The 25,662-nt window shown below is 42.4% G+C and overlaps 1 protein-coding gene across 5 annotated transcripts in view; it reads left to right on the forward strand.

Annotated features, from left to right (window-relative positions):
* LOC130291873 (uncharacterized) overlaps positions 1 to 23,749 on the forward strand; it is a 31,167-nt gene extending 7,418 nt beyond the window's left edge. For 4 of the 5 annotated variants that reach the window (XM_056541295.1, XM_056541298.1, XM_056541296.1 and 1 more), the window contains 5 exons: positions 29 to 550; positions 4,610 to 4,789; positions 12,575 to 13,108; positions 17,302 to 18,030; positions 20,188 to 23,749. In XM_056541295.1, coding sequence (XP_056397270.1) covers positions 29 to 550; positions 4,610 to 4,789; positions 12,575 to 13,108; positions 17,302 to 18,030; positions 20,188 to 23,474 — 5,252 coding nt within the window. In that variant the 3' untranslated portion in view covers positions 23,475 to 23,749. The remainder of the gene's footprint in view (positions 1 to 28; positions 551 to 4,609; positions 4,790 to 12,574; positions 13,109 to 17,301; positions 18,031 to 20,187) is intronic. The other variant, XM_056541297.1, reaches the window with a different exon arrangement.
* Positions 23,750 to 25,662: the final 1,913 nt, after the last annotated feature.

Below are 25,662 nucleotides of genomic sequence, written 5' to 3' on the forward strand. Positions count from 1 at the left end.
ACACTTCACTCTTTTACTTGAATTTCAGATTACATTGAAGGTATCGAGATTCTCATTTTTGAAGAAAGGGATGTCGGACGCATTAATTCAACAGTGTTTTCCAGCCCCAATTTAAAGTCTGTGTTGAGTCTGACCTTGAAGGGCAGTAAGATCCACACCATAGAATCGGGGGCGTTTCAGCAGTTTCGGAGTCTAGGTAATATGGAGCTTCAGGATAACAGCCTGACAGCCCTGTCCCCCTCCTGGTTTCATGACCCAGCGACCTTGAGGAATCTCACCCTGGCCAATAACTTGATAGGACGACTGCGTCCCGAGATGCTGCAGGGATTTTCCAACTTGGAACGGCTCAATCTCAGCAGAAACCAAATCACCTCCATTCACTCTGAAAGTTTCTTAGGCGTGTCCAAGATGCTGTCCCTGGACCTGTCTTACAATAAGATTTCATCAGTTCAGTGGCAGACACTGAGTCCTTTAAATGGCACCTTAAGACTCGGCGGCAATCCCTGGAATTGTTCCTGTGCACATAGGGATTTCATACTTTTTCTGAAAGGTAAGAAATTTTGTGAAAAACTATTGTCCTACATGGCTGATACAGGGCTAGTCACATGGCTCCTGACTAGCTAACCTTACTATGAAACAGTAGTCCAGTGGTCCAATAGTTAAAGGGGTACTCCGCTGCTTAGCGTTTGGAACAAACTGTTCCGAATGCTGGAGCCGGGAACTCGTGACGTCATAGCCTCGCCCCCTCATGATGGCTGTCACGCCCCCTCCCATAGACTTGAGGGGGCAGGGCGTGATGTCATGAGGGGGCGGGGCTATGACGTCACGAGCTTCCGGCGCTGGCTCCAGCGTTTGGAACAGTTTATTCCAAACGCTGAGCAGCGGAGTCCCCCTTTAAGGATAATTGGCCCGTAACTCTACAGTAGGTAGTGTCCCCAAAGGATACACGAGAGGTCCCAGATTCCCTGCTGGCCGTCATCCGCAGCTGTGGTCCGTACATAGATGTACTATACATGGTCAGTACATAGATGTACTATACATGGTCTGTACATAGATGTACTACTATACATGGTCTGTACATAGATGTACTACTATACATGGTCTGTACATAGATGTACTATACATGGTCTGTACATAGATGTACTACTATACATGGTCTGTACATAGATGTACTACTATACATGGTCTGTACATAGATGTACTACTATACATGGTCTGTACATAGATGTACTACTATACATGGTCTGTACATAGATGTACTACTATACATGGTCTGTACATAGATGTACTACTATACATGGTCTGTACATAGATGTACTACTATACATGGTCTGTACATAGATGTACTACTATACATGGTCTGTACATAGATGTACTACTATACATGGTCTGTACATAGATGTACTACTATACATGGTCTGTACATAGATGTACTTACTATACATGGTCTGTACATAGATGTACTACTATACAGGGTCTGTACATAGATGTACTACTATACAGGGTCTGTACATAGATGTACTACTATACAGGGTCTGTACATAGATGTACTACTATACAGGGTCTGAACATAGATGTACTACTATACATGGTCTGTACATAGATGTACTACTATACATGGTCTGTACATAGATGTACTACTATACTTGGTCTGTACATAAATGTACTACTATACATGGTCTGTACATAGATGTACTACTATACATGGTCTGTACATAGATGTACTACTATACATGGTCTGTACATAAATGTACTACTATACATGGTCTGTACATAGATGTACTACTATACATGGTCTGTACATAGATGTACTTACTATACATGGTCTGTACATAGATGTACTACTATACAGGGTCTGTACATAGATGTACTACTATACAGGGTCTGTACATAGATGTACTACTATACAGGGTCTGAACATAGATGTACTACTATACATGGTCTGTACGTAGATGTACTACTATACATGGTCTGTACATAGATGTACTACTATACTTGGTCTGTACATAAATGTACTACTATACATGGTCTGTACATAGATGTACTACTATACATGGTCTGTACATAGATGTACTACTATACATGGTCTGTACATAGATGTACTACTATACATGGTCTGTACATAGATGTACTACTATACATGGTCTGTACATAGATGTACTACTATACATGGTCTGTACATAGATGTACTACTATACATGGTCTGTACATAGATGTACTACTATACATGGTCTGTACATAGATGTACTACTATACATGGTCTGTACATAGATGTACTACTATACATGGTCTGTACATAGATGTACTACTATACATGGTCTGTACATAGATGTACTACTATACATGGTCTGTACATAGATGTACTATGTTATGTGCTCTGTCAATGTGACACAATTTCATACCAGCCTGATGGGTAGTTATTAATTGCACCAGGTTGTTCCATGTGAACACAGATCCTGTGTCGATATTCTCTCACTTGATTCTCCTTTTCCTCCCCGTCCCTCCTAATTACCAGGTATCAGATAGAAGGTTCCGGTGCCGGCTCCAATCACAAGGACTGGTGACCTGCAGTAACAGGCAGGGGACTAATCAAGCTAGGGTTAGATAAGACCCCTAGATAATCCTCCCCTTAACATGTCACATTGGTATCCTATATGCACCTACTTGTACTCTATTTTTACTTACCTGGAATACTTTATGTATGTACATTATAGGTCTATCTCTGTAGAAGATTTTGACCTTGATTGCTCACTTCATGATTAGGGGTTTTCTGGTGGAAAACATATTTTTTTATTTATTTTTAATCCAACTGGTGCCAGAAAGTTATACAGATCTGTAAATTACTTCTATTTAAAAATCGTAACCCTTCCAGTAGTTATCAGCTTCTGTATGCTCCAGAGGAAGTTGTGTGATTCTTTCCAGTCTGACCACAGTGCTCTCTGCTGACACCTCTGTTCATGTCAGGAACTGTCCAGAGCAGTAGCAAATCCCAATAGAAAACCTCTCCTGCTCTGGACAGTTCCTGACATGGATAGAGGTGTCAGCAGAGAGCACTGTGGTCAGACTGGAAAGAACTACACAACTTCCTCTGGAGCATATAGCAGCTGATAAGTACTGGAAGGGTTAAGATTTTTAAATAGAAGTCATTTGCAACTCTGTTTAACTTTCTGCCACCAGTTTATTTAAAAAAAAAAAATGTTTTTCACCAGAGTACCCCTTGAAGAGGAGGCTCCTGATTAAGTGGAAAACCATGAAACGTGTCAAGCTTCTATATCTCCTGTTTGAGACTTTTTGTGTCCTGACATTTTAAATTGAATAATAAAGGAAAGACATTTTTATTTGACTATTGGAAGGCTGGACTACTTTTTGTTTACTTGGACTGAGCAATCCCATTTGTGGAATACTTGTGCGTTCCTGTCTCCTATCCCAGATGGTGAGACGATTGTGAATTTATTTTGTTTTTACTTGATATTTTGTTAGAGGGGTTACCTGGGGAGCAGAAAAGATATAACCTCTTCTTTCCATGGTGCTTCCCTTCTCCCCTCGGCACACATTGGAAGTATACTTTTCGAGACGAGAGGGGGTGAGTACCAAGTTGTCACCATCAAGAGTGGGCAAAACCATGTCTAATAGGGGCATAATGCCACAGCAACATTATTAACATTGTTGGCAGGAGTGGTTTCACCGCATGTGATAATCGCAACTTGGTAACTGTCCCCTCTCGTATGGGACTAATATGGAAAGGTGAGAAAAAAAGGCAACAAGAGGTGCGCCCCTAGTGAGGACCGTTTTTCGGGTGACAGAGACAGAGATGGGTCCTTAGGGCACAACACCTACAGTGGCGCCTGGAGAAAGTAAAAGCCGGACTGCTGCCACGAGGCACTTCCCGGGGTGAAGTCAGTCTATCCGATGGAAGTGCAATGTAGAAATTTTTGGAATAAAATTCCTCTAAATGGATGCGCTGGTCCCCAAGGGTGGTATAAAGATTTTATTTGCAACGCGTTTCGATCCCGGACGGGTTCCCCGTCCGGGATCGAAACGCGTTGCAAATAAAATCTTTATACTACCCTTGGGGACCAGTGCCTCCATTTACAGGAACTTTATTCCAAAAATTTCTACATTGCCTTTAAACATCCCCCACTGCAGCATAACTAGGCCAGTATGCCATTCGGGCCCTAGGAAAGCTACATGGCATCCTTTATGGGAAACATTTTGGTTACCAATCAAGTAAACACTGATTTCCCTAACAAGTGCAACTGTGCTTGACAAAATCCTCAGATCCTGGTCCTAACTCCTTGTTTGACTGACATAATTAAAGGAGTGCCATTAGTTTGGTCCCATCATCAGACTTTGTGGTCAACCCTGGGGCTCTTTAGAATGTTTGGTAGGTGGTGGTTCACCCCGGCAGCTCGTTCTCCATTCATTCTTTAGCTGAATGTGACTACGGCGGCTGGCGAAACAGAGGTTGGAAACCTTTGATCTCCGGATAGGAGAGGGGCCAAGTGGTTGGATGCCCACTTTTTATGGCATATCCTATGAATGGTTTATCCTTTTTAACCATTCCAGAAACAGTTTGTGACTAATTCCTGTGCTGTTGAACTTATTGTAGAGATGATGAATGCATCCAGATTGTCCGACCCAACCTCAGTGACATGCCGCTATCCACCAGACCTAACAGGAGCCTTTGTGTGGAATGTGACGGAGATGAATTGCTCTTCGCCTGGTTTACTGCCCAGGCCAGAAGCTGTTTTCCATAGAGTGGTGTTACCCGTGCTCTTCGTGGTGTTGGGTGAGTGCCATCTTTTTAAAATATATATGCTTAAATGGTAATAAACTACAAAAATGAATGTCCTCAAAGAGTATACATAGGGTATTCCTGTATATTAAAAGGTTTTATATGTTGATAGGGCTGGTGTAAAAAAAAAAAAGTAATACTTACCATTGTCCTTCCCCGCAGCTCCTGTTCCAGCTCCTTCCGGTCTCCCGCTGCTCATCCAACAAAATGTCTCTGCAGGATCTGCTTGCTCAGCCAATCATTGGCTAAAACAGGACTCCACTACAGGTCCACCTGAGACCACTTATCTCTAAAGCAGAACGAGCAGAGCAGTGGGGGACCGGAAGCTGCTGGAACAGGATCTGTGGGGGATCGGGGTTAGTTAAGTTAGTTAAGTATCACTGTTTTATACCAGCCCAAGTAATGTATAAAAAAATTGTTATACCCCTTTAAAGGAAAAGTATTGGGGTATATAAATGAATAAGTTCAGTAAAGTGCAATAGAATCCAGATTGTCAAATAATCAGCATTATTGGATGTTCATAAGACCTTGTATACATCTTGCATGAAAGGGGTAGTAAACTTTAAGGATGAAGAAATGCTGAAATAACTTTGGGTATTTAATCTGAGACATTTCCTGGAATCAGGTGTCTGATTATTAGGATCTATGGACACCAATATCTACATCCTACCTGGCTTGAATAGGGGTAAATACAGTATTTGTGGATATTCAGTGGTGGTTTACATCACAACACGGCATATGACAGAAATCAGAAGGGCCATGGTTTCTTCAACATCAGCCCCAGATATTGCGTGAACCTTGCATATACAGACAACTCAGTGTATTCCTATCAAAGATTTCACATAAGTCTGCATGTAGGCCCTTGGATAAGATGAAAAACAATCTACTGCAATACCTGACACAGCAATTGGTAGTAAAGGCAGAAATACCAATAACCTGTGTATGATCATGTGAAAGGTATACAATGCTTTATACATTTTTACTCCTTTACTTAAAGGGGTACTCCGCCCCTAAGACATCTTATCCCCTATCCAAAGGATAGGGGATAAGATGTCTGATCACGGGGGTCCCGCCGCTCCAAGTCTTATGCCTCCCGACCACGGGGACGGAGTATCGTGACATCACGACTCCGCCCCTGTGTGACGTCACGCCCCGCCTCCTCAATGCAAGTCTATGGGAGGGGGCATGACGGCTGTCACGCCCCCTCCCATAGACTTGCATTGAGGGGGCGTGATGTCACATAAGGGCAGAGTTGTGACGTCACGATCTTCCGTCCCCATGGTCGGGAGCCAGAACCTCCAGAGCTTCCGGAAGCAGATACGGTGGGTGCTGCATGCTATATTGTGGGGGTCCCCAGCGGCGGGACCCCAGCGATCAGACATCTTATCCCCTATCCTTTGGATAGGGGATAAGATGTCTTAGGGCCGGAGTACCCCTTTAAGTTACTTGAGCTATACAGACTGACTGTATATTGTATGCCAAAACAAAATCATTGTTTATTTTATTGCAGTGCTTTTTTTGTTCATTTTGCTGATTTTCCTTCTTTGGAAGAAAAAACAAGATCAAAAACAAGTACAACCAGACAAAAGAACAAAAGGAGAGGCCAATACTGGATCCAAGGGAAGATCTCCTCCTACGTTTGGTGGTGTTGTCATTATGAACCCAAACCTGATGGGTATTAAGTCTGCATCAAACCAAAACCCCTCGTCATTGGGACGGGCTAAGTCGGCGGCTGCCATCTTACAGCAAGGTGATTTCCACCCAACAAAGAGAGGTGAAATCTCACAAGGTACTAATGCCCTCAAAGGCGGCAACAATCCAAAAGACAGCTCTGAGATCAACATGGAAATATGGTATTACAACAGCCTTCATGGTAAAGTCTATCAACCTTTCAATGTCCATCCTGTGCCATTGTCCTCGGTCAATGTAAACTCAACCCCTATGGAAGAAGCTTCCACCCGCACACCAGTAGTGTCCATGGGACCAGTAGAGGAAGATGACTACTCAACCAGATCCACCTCAAATATCGATGAGCCTTTTGTCTACTTATGCATGAATACCACTCGAGAAGAATCCAACACGACCAATCCTGTCAAAAAGAGTACGGATAAGTCACATGTCATAAGACGGGCATTATCCTGGCCGAATGTCCAATATAAGAAGGATTCCAGGGCTTCATATGAGGACTTTTTAAAAACCCTCAATATTTCACCGAAGCCAATAACCAAACAAACGTCCAAAAAGTCACTCCAAAAACGTAATTATGGGGATCTCCCAGATACCATTCAAGTGCTCGAAGAGAGAAAAGGTTTTCTGAGAAAGGTGAACATCATGAAAGATCCAGCATTGGGTGGTCCTTCAAAGAACAAAGTGGTGGATAACAAGATTGTGGGCAGGGAACAAGGTAAAGTGTTGGATGACAAGAATGTGGATAGGCAACAAGGTAAAGTGTTGGATAAGAAGAATGGGGATAGGCAACAAGGTAATCCTGCCAGGAATGTTTATCAGAGGTCAAGCAATAGTAGACAGACCCCGAGAAGCAAAGATACCATGCCGGACTCTGGTATGAGCAGACATGGTCTTCCCAGTCGAGGATCAGAAGCCCGATCAGAACTTCGACGGACGCATGACGATGATCAGTTACTGGAGAATAATGAATATAACTTCATAGATTTGTTACATGAAGTGGTGGAAAATCATGGCCGGTGGACAAGGGAGCGGTGGAGGCAGACCCAACAGCAACGAATGTCCAGCAGAACGTCTCCTCAGCACAGATGAGGACGATTAGGATGGCCCCTTCTGGGCGTACCACCCGGTTTCTGAAGATTAGACTTGTTATGGAGAGAGTCTTGTTTGTACAAATGATTTTCTAAATTCTGATGTTTTTTTTCAATTTTCTCTTATTCCTACACTGAGATATAACATGTCTCCTTCTGGTTTCAGTCATTTGCAAGACTTTGTGTGGATCCAGTCATGACCCTGTTCACACACATACTACAGTATATGTCACTGTTCAAGCCAGGTGGGGTGTAGATATTGATGGGGATTTCACACACAGTTATTACCTCCATAATAGTGAATTATTGCAGAATAAAATGAGTCTACTAACACATGAGAACTGTACAGGTATACTGTATATTAGAGATACAACAGGTCTGTCATGTTAAAGGGGTTACTCCACCCCTAGACATCTTATCCCCTATCCAAAGTATAGGAGATAAGATGTCTGATCGCGGGGGCCCCGCCACTGGGGACCCCCACAATATAGCATGCAGCACCCACCGTATCTGCTTCCCGAAGCTCTCGAGGTTCTGGCTCCCGACCACGGGGACGGAAGATCGTGACGTCACGACTCTGCCCTTGTGTGATGTCAGGCCCCGCCCCCTCAATGCAAGTCTATGGGAGGGGGCGTGACGGCTGTCACGCCCCCTCCCATAGACTTGCATTGAGGGGGCGTGACGTCGCACAAGGGCAGAGTTGTGACGTCACGATCTTCCGTCCCCGTGGTCGGGAGCCAGAACCTCCAGAGCTTCCGGAAGCAGATACGGTGGGTGCTGCATGCTATATTGTGGGGGTCCCCAGCGGCGGGACCCCCGCGATCAGACATCTTATCCCCTATCCTTTGGATAAGGGATAAGATGTCTAGGGGGGGAGTACCCCTTTAAGCATGCTGCTCTGTCTGTGGGAATAAAGTGGTTGAGCAGGAGAAGCTGAGTAGATCATGTATGAAAAAGTTTCAGTACGAGTTGTAGTGTAATGTAAATCTCCTTGATGCTATTCAGTTCAGTGGGCGGTCCTACCCAGTGATTGACAGCTTTCCCTGGACTCCTAAGCATTGGGGAGTCTGGGATTCACATCAACAAATTACAAGTTCTACTGATTTCCTTCCCAGAAAACGGTATATCCTTCTGGTCAGCACATCGGACAACATTGGTCTATGACTCTGGTGGGCGGTCCTATTCAGTGATTGACAGCCTTTCCTGTAAGAATGAACCCGCCCTCCAGACTCCTCACCAATCTGCCTGCTTCTTGTTAGACATAACAGATCTACGTTCTATAGATAGTGTGAGGACTTTCCTATGGCAGGTGGGCTTCGGTGGGCTCTTATCAGTGTAAATTGTTAAAAATCTGTGTAATGTAAATAATTGTATGCACTATTGTTTATGTACATTGTTTTATGTGATAAATGCTAGGCTTAGATATATAAGGATTTTTTCCTAGACCTACAACTATGAAGCATGTTACATGTTAGATTACTGCTACCGAACCTGACAATTCCAGTAGGATGGTAGGACGTCTAATATGTAAAGTGGCCTCCTGACTCCTCTGATAGACGATGGAGGGAAGGATCGAGGAGTTATGTTTCAAAATGGCCACTCTTTTGTTATCAGGGGAATTAAAGGGAACCAATCAGTAGATTCTAGCATATAAAACGCTTGGCAATGCGTTATATATGCTAAAATCTTTATCCTCACAATCCCTGGGGTTTGTGCCCCCAGGGATGGTGAAAATATTAAGTCCCTTTGGGCCGCCCGGCAAGTAGTACCCTGGGTCCCGACAGCGTGAATGACGGCTCGTGTCACCGCTCTGTTCTGTCTGCGTAGGGAGCAGGGCTGTGACGCGAGCCGTCATTCAAGCCGGCGGGGGGGGGGGGACGACGACGACGACGACTACTTGCCGGGCGGCCCAAGGGGACTTAATAACTTAAAGGGGTATTCCGGGCAAAAACATCTTATCCCCTATCGAAAGGATAGGGGATAAGATGTCTGAGCTGCTGCAGGGAGATTGCGGGGGGGGGGTCCTAGTGGCGGACCCCCCGCGACCAGACATCAGACATCACCTTTCGATACGGGATAAGATGTTTTTGCCCAGAATACCCCTTTAATATTTTCACCATCCCTGGGGGCATAAACGCCCCCCAGGGATTGTGAGGATAATAATTTTAGCATATATAATGCATTGCCAAGCGTTTTATATACTAGAATCTACTGATTGGTTCCCTTTAGGAGCCCTATTCCACAGGGGCGATTATCAGCCAAATAGGCCAACTTCATCCTGTGTAATGGGGCCAGCGATCAGCTGACCATCAAGAAAACGGCTGTTCATTGGCTATTAAAGTAGACCCGACCCATCAAAAAATGAATCGTCCCATCAGCTGCACATTTCCATGTGTAATAGGGTAAGTGCAGCGACAGTGATCATTCCTGTGACCCTTCTTCCCCGGAGCTCGAGCAATGAATAGGCTCTATAAACAAGCGCTGATCTTTGAGCCATCTCCATTCCTGGCACTTTAACCCCCCAGGTCTGCCATGTAAGTGCTTGTATTCAGTGGTGCCTGAGGGATAATGCTGGGAAGCATAATACACTGCCCTACAGTAGTAGTGCAATTTATTAAATAAACAATCCGCACATGAAAATCACCTAGGGGGATTAGTTAAAAAACTAAAAATAAGGTTTAATGAAATAATAAAAGGAAAAGAAGTCCCCCCCATCCCCAAGATAAAAATGCACATATTCCCCTTTAAAAAATATATATTTTTGAATAAAATAATTTAAAAAATTCATATTTTGGTATTGCCACTTTTATAACAACCCAAACTATTAAAGGGGTACTCCGGTGGAAAACTTTTTTTTATTTTATTTTATTTTTTTTTTAAATCAATTGGTGCCAGAAAGTTAAACAGATTTGTAAATGACTTCTATTAAAAAAATCTTAATCCTTCCAGTACTTTTTAGGGGCTGTATACGACAGAGGAAATGCTTTTCTTTTTGGATTTCTCTTCTGTCACGACCACAGTGCTCTCTGCTGACCTCTGCTGTCCATTTTCGGAACTGTCCAGAGCAGCATATGTTTGCTATGGGGATTTTCTCCTGCTCTGGACAGTTTCTAAAATGGACAGCAGAGGTCAGCAGAGAGCCCTGTGCTCGTGACAGAAGAGAAATCCAAAAAGAAAAGCATTTCCTCTGTCGTATACAGCTGCTAATAAGTACTGGAAGGGTTAAGATTTTTTAATACAAGTCATTTACAAATCTGTTTAACTTTCTGGCACTAGTTGATTTAAAAAAAAAAAAAAAAAGTTTTCCACCGGGGTACCCCTTTAAAATATGACCTCAGTTATTTAACATGGGGAAAACTGCTAATAAAAGAACAAAACAAAATAATGCAAAGTGGCAGTATTTTGTGAATCTGCCTTCCAAAGAATTGAATAGATTCAGATTTTAAAAAAAAATTAACATTCTATGAAAATTATACCAATAAAAACTTTTTTTTTTTTTGCTAAAAAAATAGTCCCCACCCAGCTTCGTAAAGAAAAAAAATTAAAAAGTAAAAAAAATTAACTCCACATAGTGGAATTTCAGTCTCACTTTAAATCCGCTCCATAATAGCATTCTTTCCAATTGGGAATGTTAACATCTGTGTGCAGAAATAAAATGTGACATTACAGTGGGCAAAGTGCAAATCTAATACTTCTGCAAATTCTGGGGCAGATTTTTTGACAAAAAAAACCCCTCTGAGTGAACATAGCACATAATACAGTGCACATTATACACCAAGAATCAGATAAGTATATATATAGTATTTCTTTAATATGTAGGTTACTTTTTAATAGCTAAATATATGATATTTCAGAGTATTTAGCAGATAATAGATCTTTTTTTTTGTATATTTTCTTTGTATATTTTATATAAATCGAGTTCAGCAGTGGATGTTGAATTTATTCACAGTAGAAATAAAGATTCGGCAACTATTTTATATACCTGGTGTCAATTCTTCACGGTTTTCAAGATCTCTGCTTGCGGTCAGTGAATGGAAATTGTCTTTGTTTTAGATTCCCGATGTTTTAAACCCCAAACTGATTATGATGCCTTAGATAAGACAGCAGTGAGGCTGCTCTGACTGAACATATAAAAAAAAAAAAAAAAGGCTTCCTGTTACCTTATCTGAAGAGGTCATAAATCTAATGAACAGTAGTATGAGCTCTCCCCTTCACATCACTGATCTTGCCCTGAGCATACAGGAGTGGAGTGGGGAGGCAGGGGCAGGAGTTTTGCATTCAGAGAGTGTGATGTGACGTCATAGCTAGAGATGAGCGAACTTACAGTAAATTCGATTCGTCACGAACTTCTCGGCTCGGCAGTTGATGACTTTTCCTGCGTAAATTAGTTCAGCTTTCAGGTGCTCCGGTGGGCTGGAAAAGGTGGATACAGTCCTAGGAAAGAGTCTACTAGGACTGTATCCACCTTTTCCAGCCCACCGGAGCACCTGAAAGCTGAACTAATTTATGCTGGAAAAGTCATCAACTGCCGAGCCGAGAAGTTCGTGACGAATCGAATTTACTGTAAGTTCGCTCATCTCTAGTCATAGCTTCAAGCCAGACAGCTCAGAGCTGATATCGAAGACCTGTGCACTATGGGTAATAGCATTAAATTAGTAAAATGCTTTTATTATACTTTTTACACTATATATAGGTTGTTTCTTCTGCCAGACAACCACTTAAATGATTTCTTCCAGCCTTTGGCTTAAAGGGGAACTCCGCTGCTCAGCGTTTGGAACAAACTGTCCCCTCCCATGGACTTGCATTGAGGGGGGCGGGGTGTGACGTCACGAGGGGGCGGGGCTATGACGTCACCGGCTCCAGCGTTCGGAACAGTTTGTTCCAAACACTGAGCAGCGGAGTTCCCCTTTAAGAACGTAATCATGTGCTGTAATAATTCCGGATTCCTTGAGGTTATTCCTTTTACAGTCACCCTCTTCCATTGTTCCTTGTCTTTTGATAGGTGCCCTGTTCTTCTCTATGAGCGTGTGGCTGATCTTCTGCATCCTCACAAGCCGCTGTAAGAACAAAGTGACCAATATGACCGACCCTGAACGTCCCATACACCGGCGCTCTGAGAACACAGAACTGCACCATGACCTTAAAGGAAGGTTGGTCACCCACGTACAGGATGAGACACTGGTTGGGTCATTGAATCGATATCCTCAGACCATTGAAGGCTCTGAAAGACCCAAAGTGCAAACAGTGCTCCCTCCTCCTCCTCCTCCTCATCAGAACGATGGATTTCTCCATTCAGATTTGAGAAGCAGTAAATCGGAGCCAATGGGTTTCTCCATAGATGTGAACACTTCAGTCAAAGTGCAACCGGCTACAGAATTATATGAGCAGCACCCGATTCACCCGGCAGCACCCGATGGTACGGTTACTATGCAGAATATAGAGGCTGTAGGAAAAAGTGACAGTCATGGGTGGCAATGGACTTGTACTGGGACCAGTGTATATGGGAACCGTGATGATGGACGTTCTAGGGAAACAGGTGAGAGTTATTTGCTTTTTATGTGTTTACCCTTGTACCATTGTTTCCTATCCCTTGTACCATTGTTTCCTATCCCTTGTACCCTAGTGCAGTGGTCTCCCAACTCAAGCATGCCATAATATGTTTGTGTAAAAGTGTCCTTAGGGCTCGTTCACAAAGGCGTATTTGATTAACCTCAATGGGGTCTGCGTCTGGTTTCCCACAGTGAACATTTTGTGCTTTAAATCTGCAGTGGAGAGCCAAGCCCTATTGAAAGTCGCAGCGGGAAACAGGAATCAAATCTGCCAGTGTGCACGTGGTGTAAGGGCGCTTTCACTCAAACCTAATATGGTTGCATGACCTGAACTAACATCCTAGTGATCTATGAAGCTTTGGGTTGTTTGGGTCATTAGATCTGCAGGCAGGACTTGGGGCCCTAATACGGGTACAAAAATGTGACCGTACTACATCCGTGTAATATCCAACCAAAGCTGACAGGCAATATATTAGGTAGGGCCTCAGAAATGGCCTAACAGGCATATAGATGGCTATGGCAGGCCTGGGGAGTTGGGGGTAGTCAGGTAGGTAGGAAGACAGAAAGGTAGGTAGGAATACAGTCAGTCAGGGAGGGAAGAATACAGTCAGACAGGTAGACAGCAATTTATCTCTTGCTATGCAGCATATAGTTTTGTGGCAGGGGGACAGCCAGGTAGGTAGACAGCTAGGTTGCCAGGTAGGTAGTCAGGTAATTAGGTAGAAATACAGCCAGGTGGGTAGGTAGCTAGAGAGCCAGGTAAGTAGGTGGTTAGTTTGCCAAGTAGTTTGGTAGAAAGATAGCCAGTTAACTAGGTACTCAGGTAAGTAGCTAGGTAGGTATGAAGACATCAAGGTAGTTAGATAGAGAGCCATGTAGCCAGCTAGGTTGCCAGGTAGCTTGGTAAATAGCCAGATAACTAGGTAGTCAGGTAGGTAGCTAGGTAGGTGTAAATACATACAGGTAGGCAGGTAACTAGATAGCCAGGTAGGTAGGCAGCTAGGTTGCCATGTAGTTTGTTAGATAAAACGCAAGGTAACTAGGTATTCATGTAGATTGCTAGGTAGGAATGAAGACATTGAGGAAGTTAGATAGATAGCCATGTAGGCAGCTAGGTTGCCACGTAGCTTAGTAAATAGATAGCCAGGTAGGTAGCTAGGTAGGTGTAAATACATACAGGTAGGTAACTAGATAGCCAGGTAGATAGGCAGCTAGGTTTCCAGATAGTTTGGTAAACATAAAGCAAGGTAACTAGGTAGTCAGGTAAGTTGTTAGGTAGGTATGAAGACATCAAGGTAGGTAGCTAGATAGACAGGTAGGCAGCTAGGTTGACAGTTAGTTTTGTAGATAGTTAACCAGGTAACTAGTTAGCTAGGAAGGTATGAAGACATGCAGGTAGGTAGGTAGGTAGCCAATTAGGTAGACAGCTGAGATGCTTGGTAGTTTGGCAGATAGATTGCCAGGTAACTGGATAGGTAGGTTACTAGGTATGTACCTAGATAGCCAGGTATGTAGGCAGCTTGCTTGCCAGGGAGTTTGGTACATAGGTAGGCAGGTATTCAGGTAGGTAGCTAGGTATGAAGACATCCAGGTAGGCAGGTTACTAGACATCTAGGTAGGTAGGAAACTAGATAGTCTGGTAGGTAGGAAGACAGGACAGGAGGTAGGAATACAGGCAGGTAGGCAGAAATATAGTCAGGTAGGTTGGTAGGAAGGAATACAATCAGACAGGTAGACAGCTAGTTATCTCTTTTCCCTTATCTCTATAGAGCAGAAGGAGCTCCTCCTGTTCTATAACATGATACCTGCAGATTGTACTGTATTATATATATATATCATCTGTTCAGCTCCTCCTGCTCTATAACATGATACCTGCAGATTGTACTGTATTGTATATATCATCTGCTCAGCTCCTCCTGTTCTATAACATGATACCTGTAGATTGAACTGTATTGGATATATCATCTGCTCAGCTCCTCCTGCTCTATAACAGGATCCCTGCAGATTGTACTGTATTGTATATATCATCTTCGCAGCTCCTCCTGCTCTATAACATGATACCTGCAGATTGTACTATATTGTATATATCATCTACTCAGCTCCTCCTGCTCTATAACATGATACCTGCAGACTGTACTGTATTGTATATATCATCTACTCAGCTCCTCCTGCTCTATAACATGATACCTGCAGATAGTACTGTATTGTATATATATCATATGCTCAGCTCCTTCTGCTCTATAACATGATACCTGCAGATTGTACTGTATTGTATATATCCTCTTCTCAGCTCCTCCTGCTCTATAACATGATACCTGCAGATTGTACTGTATTGTATATATCATCTGCTCAGCTCCTCCTTCTCTATAACCTGATACCTGCAGATTGTACTGTATTGTATATATCATCTGCTCAGCTCCTCCTGCTCTATAACATGATCCCTGCAGATTGTACTGTATTGTATATATCATCTTCGCAGCTCCTCCTGCTCTATAACATGATACCTGCAGATTGTACTGTATTATATATATATATCATCTGTTCAGCTCCTCCTGCTCTATAACATGATACCTGCAGATTGTACTGTATTGTATATATCATCTGCTCAGCTCCTCCTGTTCTATAACATGATACCTGTAGATTGACCTGTATTGGATATATCATCTGCTCAGCTCCTCCTGCTCTATAACAGGATCCCTGCAGATTGTACTGTATTGTATATATCATCTTCGCAGCTCCTCCTGCTCTATAACATGATACCTGCAGATTGTACTATATTGTATATATCATCTACTCAGCTCCTCCTGCTCTATAACATGATACCTGCAGACTGTACTGTATTGTATATATCATCTACTCAGCTCCTCCTGCTCTATAACATGATACCTGCAGATAGTACTGTATTGTATATATATCATCTGCTCAGCTCCTTCTGCTCTATAACATGATACCTGCAGATTGTACTGTATTGTATATATCCTCTTCTCAGCTCCTCCTGCTCTATAACATGATACCTGCAGATTGTACTGTATTGTATATATCATCTGCTCAGCTCCTCCTTCTCTATAACCTGATACCTGCAGATTGTACTGTATTGTATATATCATCTGCTCAGCTCCTCCTGCTCTATAACATGATCCCTGCAGATTGTACTGTATTGTATATATCATCTTCGCAGCTCCTCCTGCTCTATAACATGATACCTGCAGATTGTACTGTATTGTATATATCATCTTCTCAGCTCCTCCTGCTCTATAACATGATACCTGCAGATTGTACTGTATTGTATATATCATCTGCTCATCTCCTCCTGCTCTATAACATGATACCTGCAGATTGTACTGTATTGTATATATCATCTTCTCAGCTCCTCCTGCTCTATAATATGATACCTGCAGATTGTACTGTATTGTATATATCATCTGCTCATCTCCTCCTGCTCTATAACATGATACCTGCAGATTGTACTGTATTGTATATATATCATCTGCTCAGCTCCTCCTGCTCTATAACATGATACCTGCAGATTGTACTGTATTGTATGTATCATCTGCTCAGCTCCTCCTGCTCTATAATATGATACCTGCAGATTATACTGTATTGTATGTATCAGCGCCTCTTACTCTGTAACATGCTTCCTGCCAATGGGACTGTATTTCCAAGGTGACAGGTTCCCTTTACTGTTTTGTAACTGTACTAAGGAAAAGTGGATGTATTTGCCCATGACTATTGTTGATGTCACTGGAAATGGCCTAGTGCTCCACTTTTCCATTTCTCCACTTTTAATACATCTCCCCAGTTACTGATCATGACGTGATGTCAAATCCTAGAAAATGTCGCTAGGATATGTCTTCGCTTCATCATCAGTGAATGAGGAGATGTATCAAAACTTCATGACATCATCAGAAAATAACACAATATTCCAATACTAATATTCTAATACTAACAGGCATTGTTCACATTTGTGTCAGGAGTTTCTCTTGGCCTTTTTGATATTGATGGTGCAGTCTACATTGCTGTCAAAAATACAAAAATACTGCAACCAGTAGAATCGTCATGACCCTGAAAAGACAGGATGTCATGGCATTGGCCCAAACAGGAAAAAGTTCTTGACTTTGTCCTATTTACTTCTGCAATGATGTTTCTGACTTTTTAGTTGTGTTGCTTTATTTTTTTGTAGGGCTTTTAACTTATATAGAAACACACATTGACCCAATGAACGATTCCAAAAATGTATCCAATACTGGAGAAAGCAGAGTCGAAGAAAGTGCGCCCTCAATTCAACGTGACGTATCTGGCAGTAATGGAAGCCCTTTGACCTTTGGTAAGAAATGTAAGACCTGGAGCACGTTCTGCGTTCCTCAAGACAAGTTCACTGTAGATCCTTTAGAGAGTCTTCATGTTCCTGATGCCTTAAATATTAAGGTAGATTTCAAAATGGAACCTATTGAAGGTATATGTAAAAGAGAAGGACTAGAAGAAACTTCAAGCACACATCAAGAGGATAGCCAAAGAGAAGCCTCCAAGTCACTCAATACACTCCATGCAGACGTGAGACCTTGTATCATTGGTGAAGGACAACAACACAAAGAGGTGGCCAGTGACCAAAGCCAATTGGAACCCAAAGAGCACGTGTCAGATTCCAGAGCTGTCGGCGGTCCGTGTCGACATCAACACCAAGAGCTGTCGAGAAAGAACAAGACCGGCAAACCTAAAGAGAGAAGCTCCGTGTCACATGAAAAACTAGCCAGAGAAAAGCTTTGGAAATACCATAAGAATTGTTGCAGTGAGTTTGAGCCATGCCAGACGGCATCCAACGTCCTAAGACGGCTTAAAACGCCGGAAAAGGGGGAGCAGAAAACCACGGAAGTAACTCAAGAGCCGCCATCCGATGAAGACCTCCTCCAAGGTAATGGCCGAATTACAGTCAATCTTTTTGTCAAAATCTCACAGAGGAAATCGAGCAAGAAAACAGAAAGGAATCCGTGGAGATAGTAGAGCCTTCTAAGGGTAATGTTACTTTTCAGAAACATTTGTGTGGATCGTTTGCTAAGGTTCTGGTCACATTTGCATTAAAGGGGTACTCCACCCCTAGACATCTTATCCTCTATCCAAAGGATAAGGAATAAGATGTCTGATCGAGGGGGTACCGCCGGTGGGGACCCTCGCAATCTCCCTGTTGCACCCGGCGTTCGTTTAGAGCTTGGGGTGCAGCGCCGGAGGCTCGTGACGTCACAACCACGCCCCGCTTGTTACGTCACAGCCTCACCCCCTCATTGCAAGTCTATGGGAGGGGGCGTGACGCCCCCTCCCATAGACTTGCATTGAGGGGGCTTGGATGTGACTTCACGGGCAGGGCGCCTATGCTTTGGATAGGAGATGAGATGTCTAGTGGCGGAGTACCCCTTTAAGACTTAGATTTCTGATAGAGCAGTTTATGGATTATTTTGTATTATATTGAATTTAACAGGATCTCTTAGTTTTCCCTTTTTTTGGGGGTACTTTGTTCTAGGGAATAGTATCTCTGTTATATGATGTACAGTGGTTTATTATAGTGGCTCGAGGAGCGTCATGCCCTGCACACGGCTTTGCCCACATCACCATGTTACAGGTGGGGGAAACTGTGCATTTCTGGTAAAAAGACTCTTTAAGGACTCTTTTGAGGCAAAATCCGTACCAATTTGTCTGATTTATAAAAAACACATTCTGGATTTTTATTCACTGAGAAGAAGTATTATGTACCAAAAAACACAGCTGTACCCCCCTCACCCCTATCTGATATGTATTTTTGTTGGATTAATCTGGGGACACAGAAGACTATGGGGGAGATTTATCAAAACCTGTCCAGAGGAAAAGTTGTTGAGTTGCTCATAGCAACCAATCAGATCGCTTCTTACATTTTTGAAAAGGCCTCTGAAAAATGAAAGGGAGTAAGACAAAAATCCTATTTTTTTTTTCCATTGGTGTGTTATTTTCCGTTCACACAGGAAGATTTTGCTGCAAATTTTCTGCAGCTGATTTTCTGCTTTTTATTTTCTGCTTCCTATTTTATCATTGACTTACGGGCAGAAAATAAGCAGCTGAAAATCTGCAGAAAAATTAGCAGGTGTAAATGGACTTGTATACTACGGTAACTTCTTGCAGATTCCTGCGTTTTTCCATTACCATAAGACGAATTTCACAAATGTTTAAAATGTTTTTAATGCTGGATTTACACCCAACAGGTTTTCCCTTTTTGTTGTGAAATGTCATTGATGTTTTTCTGAGCATTTTTCTTTTTAAATAGCCAGATGTTTAATTTCTATAGCAAAATATTTAAAAAAAAATCCACATACAAGGCTTTTTTTGGGGGGGTCTCGTCATGTTTTGGTTATGACTTTTTTTTTCTGATGTTTTCACATTGGCAACTTTATAGGACCTTAAAAATGCCAGTAAACAGGCGGCACAAGGAAAGAAAGAAAAACAAAACCTTCAATAACAAAAAATGGCATTGAAACCTCCTAAAATGCATGGTATCTATTTTATGGCTCAATCAAAGAGTTTATTGAGTAACAAAGAGAACAAGATATTCGACAGTCAGAGAATACGGGCGTACAGATATATCCAGTGCATTAAAGAAAATATCTCTATTTAGTATGCATTTAAAGGGGTACTCCGCTGCTCAGCGTTTGGAACAAACTGTTCCGAACGCTGGAGTCGGCGCCAGGGCTGTCACGCCCCCTCCCATAGACTTGCATTGAGGGGGCGGGGTGTGATGTCATGAGGGGGCGGGGCTATGACGTCACAAGCTCCCAGCCCCGCTCCAGCGTTTGGAACAGAGTACCCCTTTAAACAGGTGTGCGTAAAGGAGACCTAAACAGTCTTTTCCGTTCTAGATATATCTATTTGTTGTGCAACTTTCTAATATAAAGTTCTCTGTGTTTAAATTCCTTGCCGTTTTAAAAATCTGTCTTTACCGTCAGTCGATGGAAACCATTTTTATATGAAAATAAAAGCCCCCTTCATTGATTCAGATCATATACACACATTTTACTTGCCTTTATTTTATCTTAATTTTTTTCTCCAGCAGAAACACCGTCTCTACCTCTTTTGCTCTCCGAACCACCTGAAAGTCAGATCCTGGCAAATCCAGCAATTTCTTCCAAGAAGATTTGTTCCAGTTTGCCCAATCTGGGTGTATATGGTGTCAATAATCCCTGTGTCAATTCTGCTAATTCACCATTAAGAGAACCAGTGGATGTTCAAGATAAAACCAGAAAAGAGAATATCTCAGAAGATCTATCCATGTGTAGCACAGATCTTCCAGTCATTGACTTACCAGCAGGGGACATGGAAAGCCAGGAAAGGCCATCAGAAGCTTCACCATCTAAGACAAATTTGCCCAAAGTCGATGTCCTATCTAAGGGTTTAATAAAAGCAAGAGGTGGATTAAATGATGAATCTAGTGCTCATGGGTCAATTGGACAGGAAATTTCACCTACGAATTCTGCAAGAAGAAGGACTAGCGTAGAACAAGGTTCTGGACCTTACAAACCAGATCTACAAGTCTCAAATGGTCAAGTGCAAGATCTCATAAGCCATAATAGTTATAGTCCGGTTCTTCCAGACATCAGTGCTGGAGGATTCTGTGACGGAACCATAAAAGAAGATGAGATGTCACAAGTATTACCACCTAGTGATCTAGAACTGCCAGCCATTAACCTCCAAACAGAGGGTCCTTTAAGGAACGAAATCCATCACAAGATGTCACCTGGCGACCTTCATCTACCGATCATTGATGATTCATCAGGAGATAATACAATAAGACAGAATCCATTAGAACAAGAATTGCCTGTGAATCTTGATGATTCGGTCAGTGAGGTCCAGGTACAGAGTGTTGAAAAGTTCACTGACGTATCCCCAGGACTCCCAGATGTTCATACTCTTCATGAGGATTGGTTACCGAATAAAGTTGATCTTTTCACCACTCTAATAAATGAAAGTGACCCTAATGCTACTCTGCAGGGTGACCAAAGTTTACCAGCTATGGCTGAACCACCAGAAGATAAAATGTTGGCAGAATGCAAAACTTTTAAACTAGGAAAAAACAGAACTAACAGGAAGGTTAAATCTAAAAGTTGTCCTGTCCTATCTGAAATGCTTGATATCGAAGATCAATATAGAAACCCAAACTTTAAGAGAGAGATGCTAAAATCTTTGTGTGGTCATCCAGACACTAAGAACAAACCTGATGTCAGACACACACGAAACAACGACATGGTCCAACCCCATTCCACAACATGTGAAAACAGTCAAGAGGTTCTATCTGTACCAATGAAGACCATGAACAATGGCAGCCAAGAGTCCCCATTGTCTAATAAGGAACAGGAGCTCAGTGCTGGTGGTTTTTCTGACATGAACACTAGTATCGAAACCCAACTTGCACCTTCTGGTTCTTATTCAATTTCAACTCAAGATGGTGATGAGATTTCAGAATGGCCAAACACTGTGGACATGCTAAAACAGTCAAGTACCATAAGCTTGTCCTCAAAGTATGATATCCTGGATAGTTCTGCAGTTCCTCAATGTGAGGACATTGGTAATTCTACCATTCCGTATGATGGACACAACGTGAACTTTAGTATTTGTGGAATGGACAGCATCAGTGATACAAATGCTCTCCAACAAAATGACCATACAGATGAAGATGTCAAGTATAAGAACACCTTAAGTCCTAGGGAAAAATACACGAGTGAGAAGATTCTTCAGAATGGTAGAATACTGGAAGAGATATCTGTAAGAAATTCATTGTTACTATCAGAAGAACAGATGACAAATACTCAGAGACCTCCTCAAAGTGATATTCTAGATAGAGCAGAGATCAATGATCAAACCATGGATCCTACAGATCTAATACCGACATTAAGAGAAGGCGAAAGTGTTAAACTAGGAAAGACGAGAAATAACCAGAATGTGAAAACGAAAAGTTGTCCTGTTATTTCTACAATGCTCAATGTTCAAGATCAAGATAGAAACCCGAACAATAACAGAGAGTTACCTAAATCTACGTGTGGTCAGCCAGACACTAAGACCTGTTTGCCGTCAGAAGAACAGAAGACAGACGCTCAGAGACCTCCTCAAAGTGATATTCTAGATAGAGCAGAGATGACCGATCAAACATTGGATCATGTAGATCTAATACAGATGTCCGATTGTGATGAAATACTGACTGGTAGAAAGGAAGTTCAGGATCCATCAGCAGACGTTCATTGTCATCAGTTTTCTTTGGTCTTTAATGAACAAAAAGAAGATCCTGATGGTCATCATCCTCCAAATGAAGCGACAAAAGTCCAATCAGGTCAACTTAGTGTTCCCGAAAGTAAAGGCAAAACCATTGAAAACGAGGAGAATATTGAAAGTAAAGAGCGAATCATCAATAATATCAGGCACAATAATTCATTGACTGAATCCTATAATGGTAATCTAGATATGTCACATGTCAATCATATAGCTACAGATCAGTCAGATGATCAAAACAATGGCAAATCTACAGATATGTTTACATGTAGTCAACAAAAAGTGCAGAACAATTATCAAGAAGATGGCTCTGCCAGAGATGAAGATGGGATTAAGCAAGAACATAATTCTTATGATGTAGAAGACCAGAAAAAAACATCAACTCTTTGTTCAAACTTGTCAAGAAGTAAAGTTGTGACAAAAAAATTCAGAAAAAATATTGGTGCCCAAAAACTAGAAGCAAATAAAACCTTCAAGACTGGTAACATCATTGCTCCACGCATTCAAGACATTGGTCAAGATTTTAAAGATTTTGTATCGATCAGACTTTTCCCAAGACCTTTCCAGTCTGTGTTTCCAGTATCTGCAAAGACCGGATGTATAGAGGAACGGCCTTCAGTCAACGGCGCAGAAATCATAAGCCCTCCACATATGTTGTCCGACACCTTAAGTCAAACAAAAGTCACATCTAATGACCCTGAGGAGAAGACGATGGCTGGTGCTATAGAATACCTCACCTACTTGTATGCCAGAGGTCAGAGACTAAACATATCCCAAGATTCCCTGGGATTTCCAGGCAGAGATGACAAAGCTGTAGATGATATTCGGGTCTTAGCAAATCTACAATTCTGTAAAGTGTCTGGAGGGTTAATAGCGGATGCTGAAATCCCAAAAACCATCCAAGAAGCAGCTGAAGACACTAATTCGACTTTTTCTGTACCAGATAACCCATATGTTCCTCCAAGTAAGGAAGAATTGAAAGCAGATGATGAACTAGCCGTCCTGAATATCATGTGCACCTTAAAGAAGAGTCTGGAACTTTCCCCCAATTATGACACGGACGGAACGGATACCTGATCATCTAAGGAGAAGGAATCCAAAATTCTCTAGAAATGTTTAAATTAAAAAAAAAAATTTTTGATGTCGAATAATAGTCTATGCTACTTAAAGGAGTAGTCTACAGAAAAGTATCTTCAGTCCATTGTGCCCGGGCTGCAAAAATTAAAATAAAACGAATTTTAACTCCCCTTCCTCCATTCCCTCGTTCCACCGCTATAACTGTTCAGTCCTCTGGTCCGGTCTTCTTCCGTCACACTGGGCTTAGCCTATCAATGGCAGCAGTGATGCCCCGCCTCAGCTGGTGATAGGCTAAGCGCAGTGTGACGGTCTGTGCACAGGGGTATGAATGCTCAGGTGGGGTGAGAGTGCTTCATGCCCCCTCAGCTTCATATTCACGCCTTATTGAGAACGCCTATCCTGTCCTCTTTCCCAACCTCATATTCCGACATGGCTGGCAAGCTTGACAGACAAAATCACCAGGAGATGCAGAGTGGAGCTTGTGAAGTAAGGCAGCGGAAGTCCCATAGACTGTCATGGGACTTCAGACAAAACCAAATAAGGGTGGTTGAGGGTTGAATTAACTATTCTATATTTTTAGTTGACATATAAGTAACATGTGACCAAGTTTCATCGAAATATCTACAGCCGTTTGGAAGTGTTGCTGGAACATACATATGTACATTGATTCACACCCCTAAAACCCAATTTACCCCTTTTCTTATATTAAAGGGGTATCCCAGGGAAACACTTTTTTATTTTTTTTTATATCAACTGGCTCCAGAAAGTTAAACAGATTTGTAAATTACTTCTATGAAAAATCTTAATGCTTCCAATAATTATCAACTGCTGAAGTTGAGTTGTTGTTTTCTGTCTGGCAACAGTGCTCTCTGCTGACATCTCTGCTTGTCTCTGGAACTGCACAGAGTAGAAGAGGTTTGCTATGGGGATTTGCTTCTACTCTGGACAGTTCCCGAGACAGGTGTCATCAGAGAGCACTTAGACAGAAAAGAACAGCTCAACTTCAGCAGCTCAAAAGTACTGAAAGGTTTAAGATTTTTTAATAGTAATTTACAAATCTGTTTAACTTTCTGGAACCAGTTGATATATATAAAAAAGTTTCTTTCCTGGAATGTCCCTTTACGTTGCCGTCTGCCTGCTATTCAAAAAAAAAAAAAAAAAAAAAGTGCAGATAGTCAACCAAATAGTAAAATCCTTCCCTGTGGGGAACGTATCGAAAAAGAGTCAAAACAGCCTTGGAATTTGGACACATGAGGCTACAAAATGGTACATTTTAGAAATTTTATTTGTATTTTTTTAAAGCAATTTTTGCTATAAAAAGTGAATTAATCTTTTGTTGAGGTAGAGCCTGGTATATTTACACCCAGCATTCTGATAATAAGCATCACTTTGTATGGAATGAAGGTATAAAGAATGGCATGGATATATTTATCAATTTTATTTGTTCTGCAAATGAGCTGTTAAAGGGGTACTCCGCCCCTGGCATCTTATCCCCTATACCCTATCCTTTGGATAAGATGTCAGATCGCCGGGGTCCCGTTGCTGGGGACCCCGGGGATCGCTGCTGCAGCACCCCGCTATCATTACTGCACAGAGAGAGCTCTGTGCGTAATGATGGGCGATACAGGGGCCGGAGCAGCGTGGCGTCATGGCTCCGCCCCTCATGACATCACGGCCCGTCCCCTTAATGCAAGTCTATGGCCAGGGGCGTGGCGACCGCCACGCCCACCCCCAAAGACTTGTATTGACGGGGGCTGGCCGTGATGTCAGGAGGGGCAGAGCCGTGACGTAACGATGCTCCGGCCCCTGTATCGCCCGTCATTACGTGCAGAGCGATCTCGCTCTGCGCAGTAATGATAGCGGGGTGCTGCAGCAGCGATCCCCGGGGTCCCCAGCAAGGGAACCCCGGCGATCTGACATCTTATCCCCTATCCTTTGGATAGGGGATAAGATGTCTAGGGGCGGAGTACCCCTTTAAATTGCGGAAAAATCCTTCACATGTGCGGTACAACATTTGAGAGATGTATAATAGGCTAGTGTTTCCCCAACCAGAGTGCCTCCAGCTGTTGCAAAACTACAACTCTCACAGTTGTACAGCTGTCCGGGCATGCTGGGAGTTGTAGTTTTGCATCATCTAGAGGTCCACAGTTTGGAAACCAATATGGGGCACCTTAAAACATTAAGCTAG

The sequence above is a fragment of the Hyla sarda genome, chromosome 9 (assembly GCF_029499605.1).
Source record: "Hyla sarda isolate aHylSar1 chromosome 9, aHylSar1.hap1, whole genome shotgun sequence".
NCBI classification, from domain to species: domain Eukaryota; kingdom Metazoa; phylum Chordata; class Amphibia; order Anura; family Hylidae; genus Hyla; species Hyla sarda.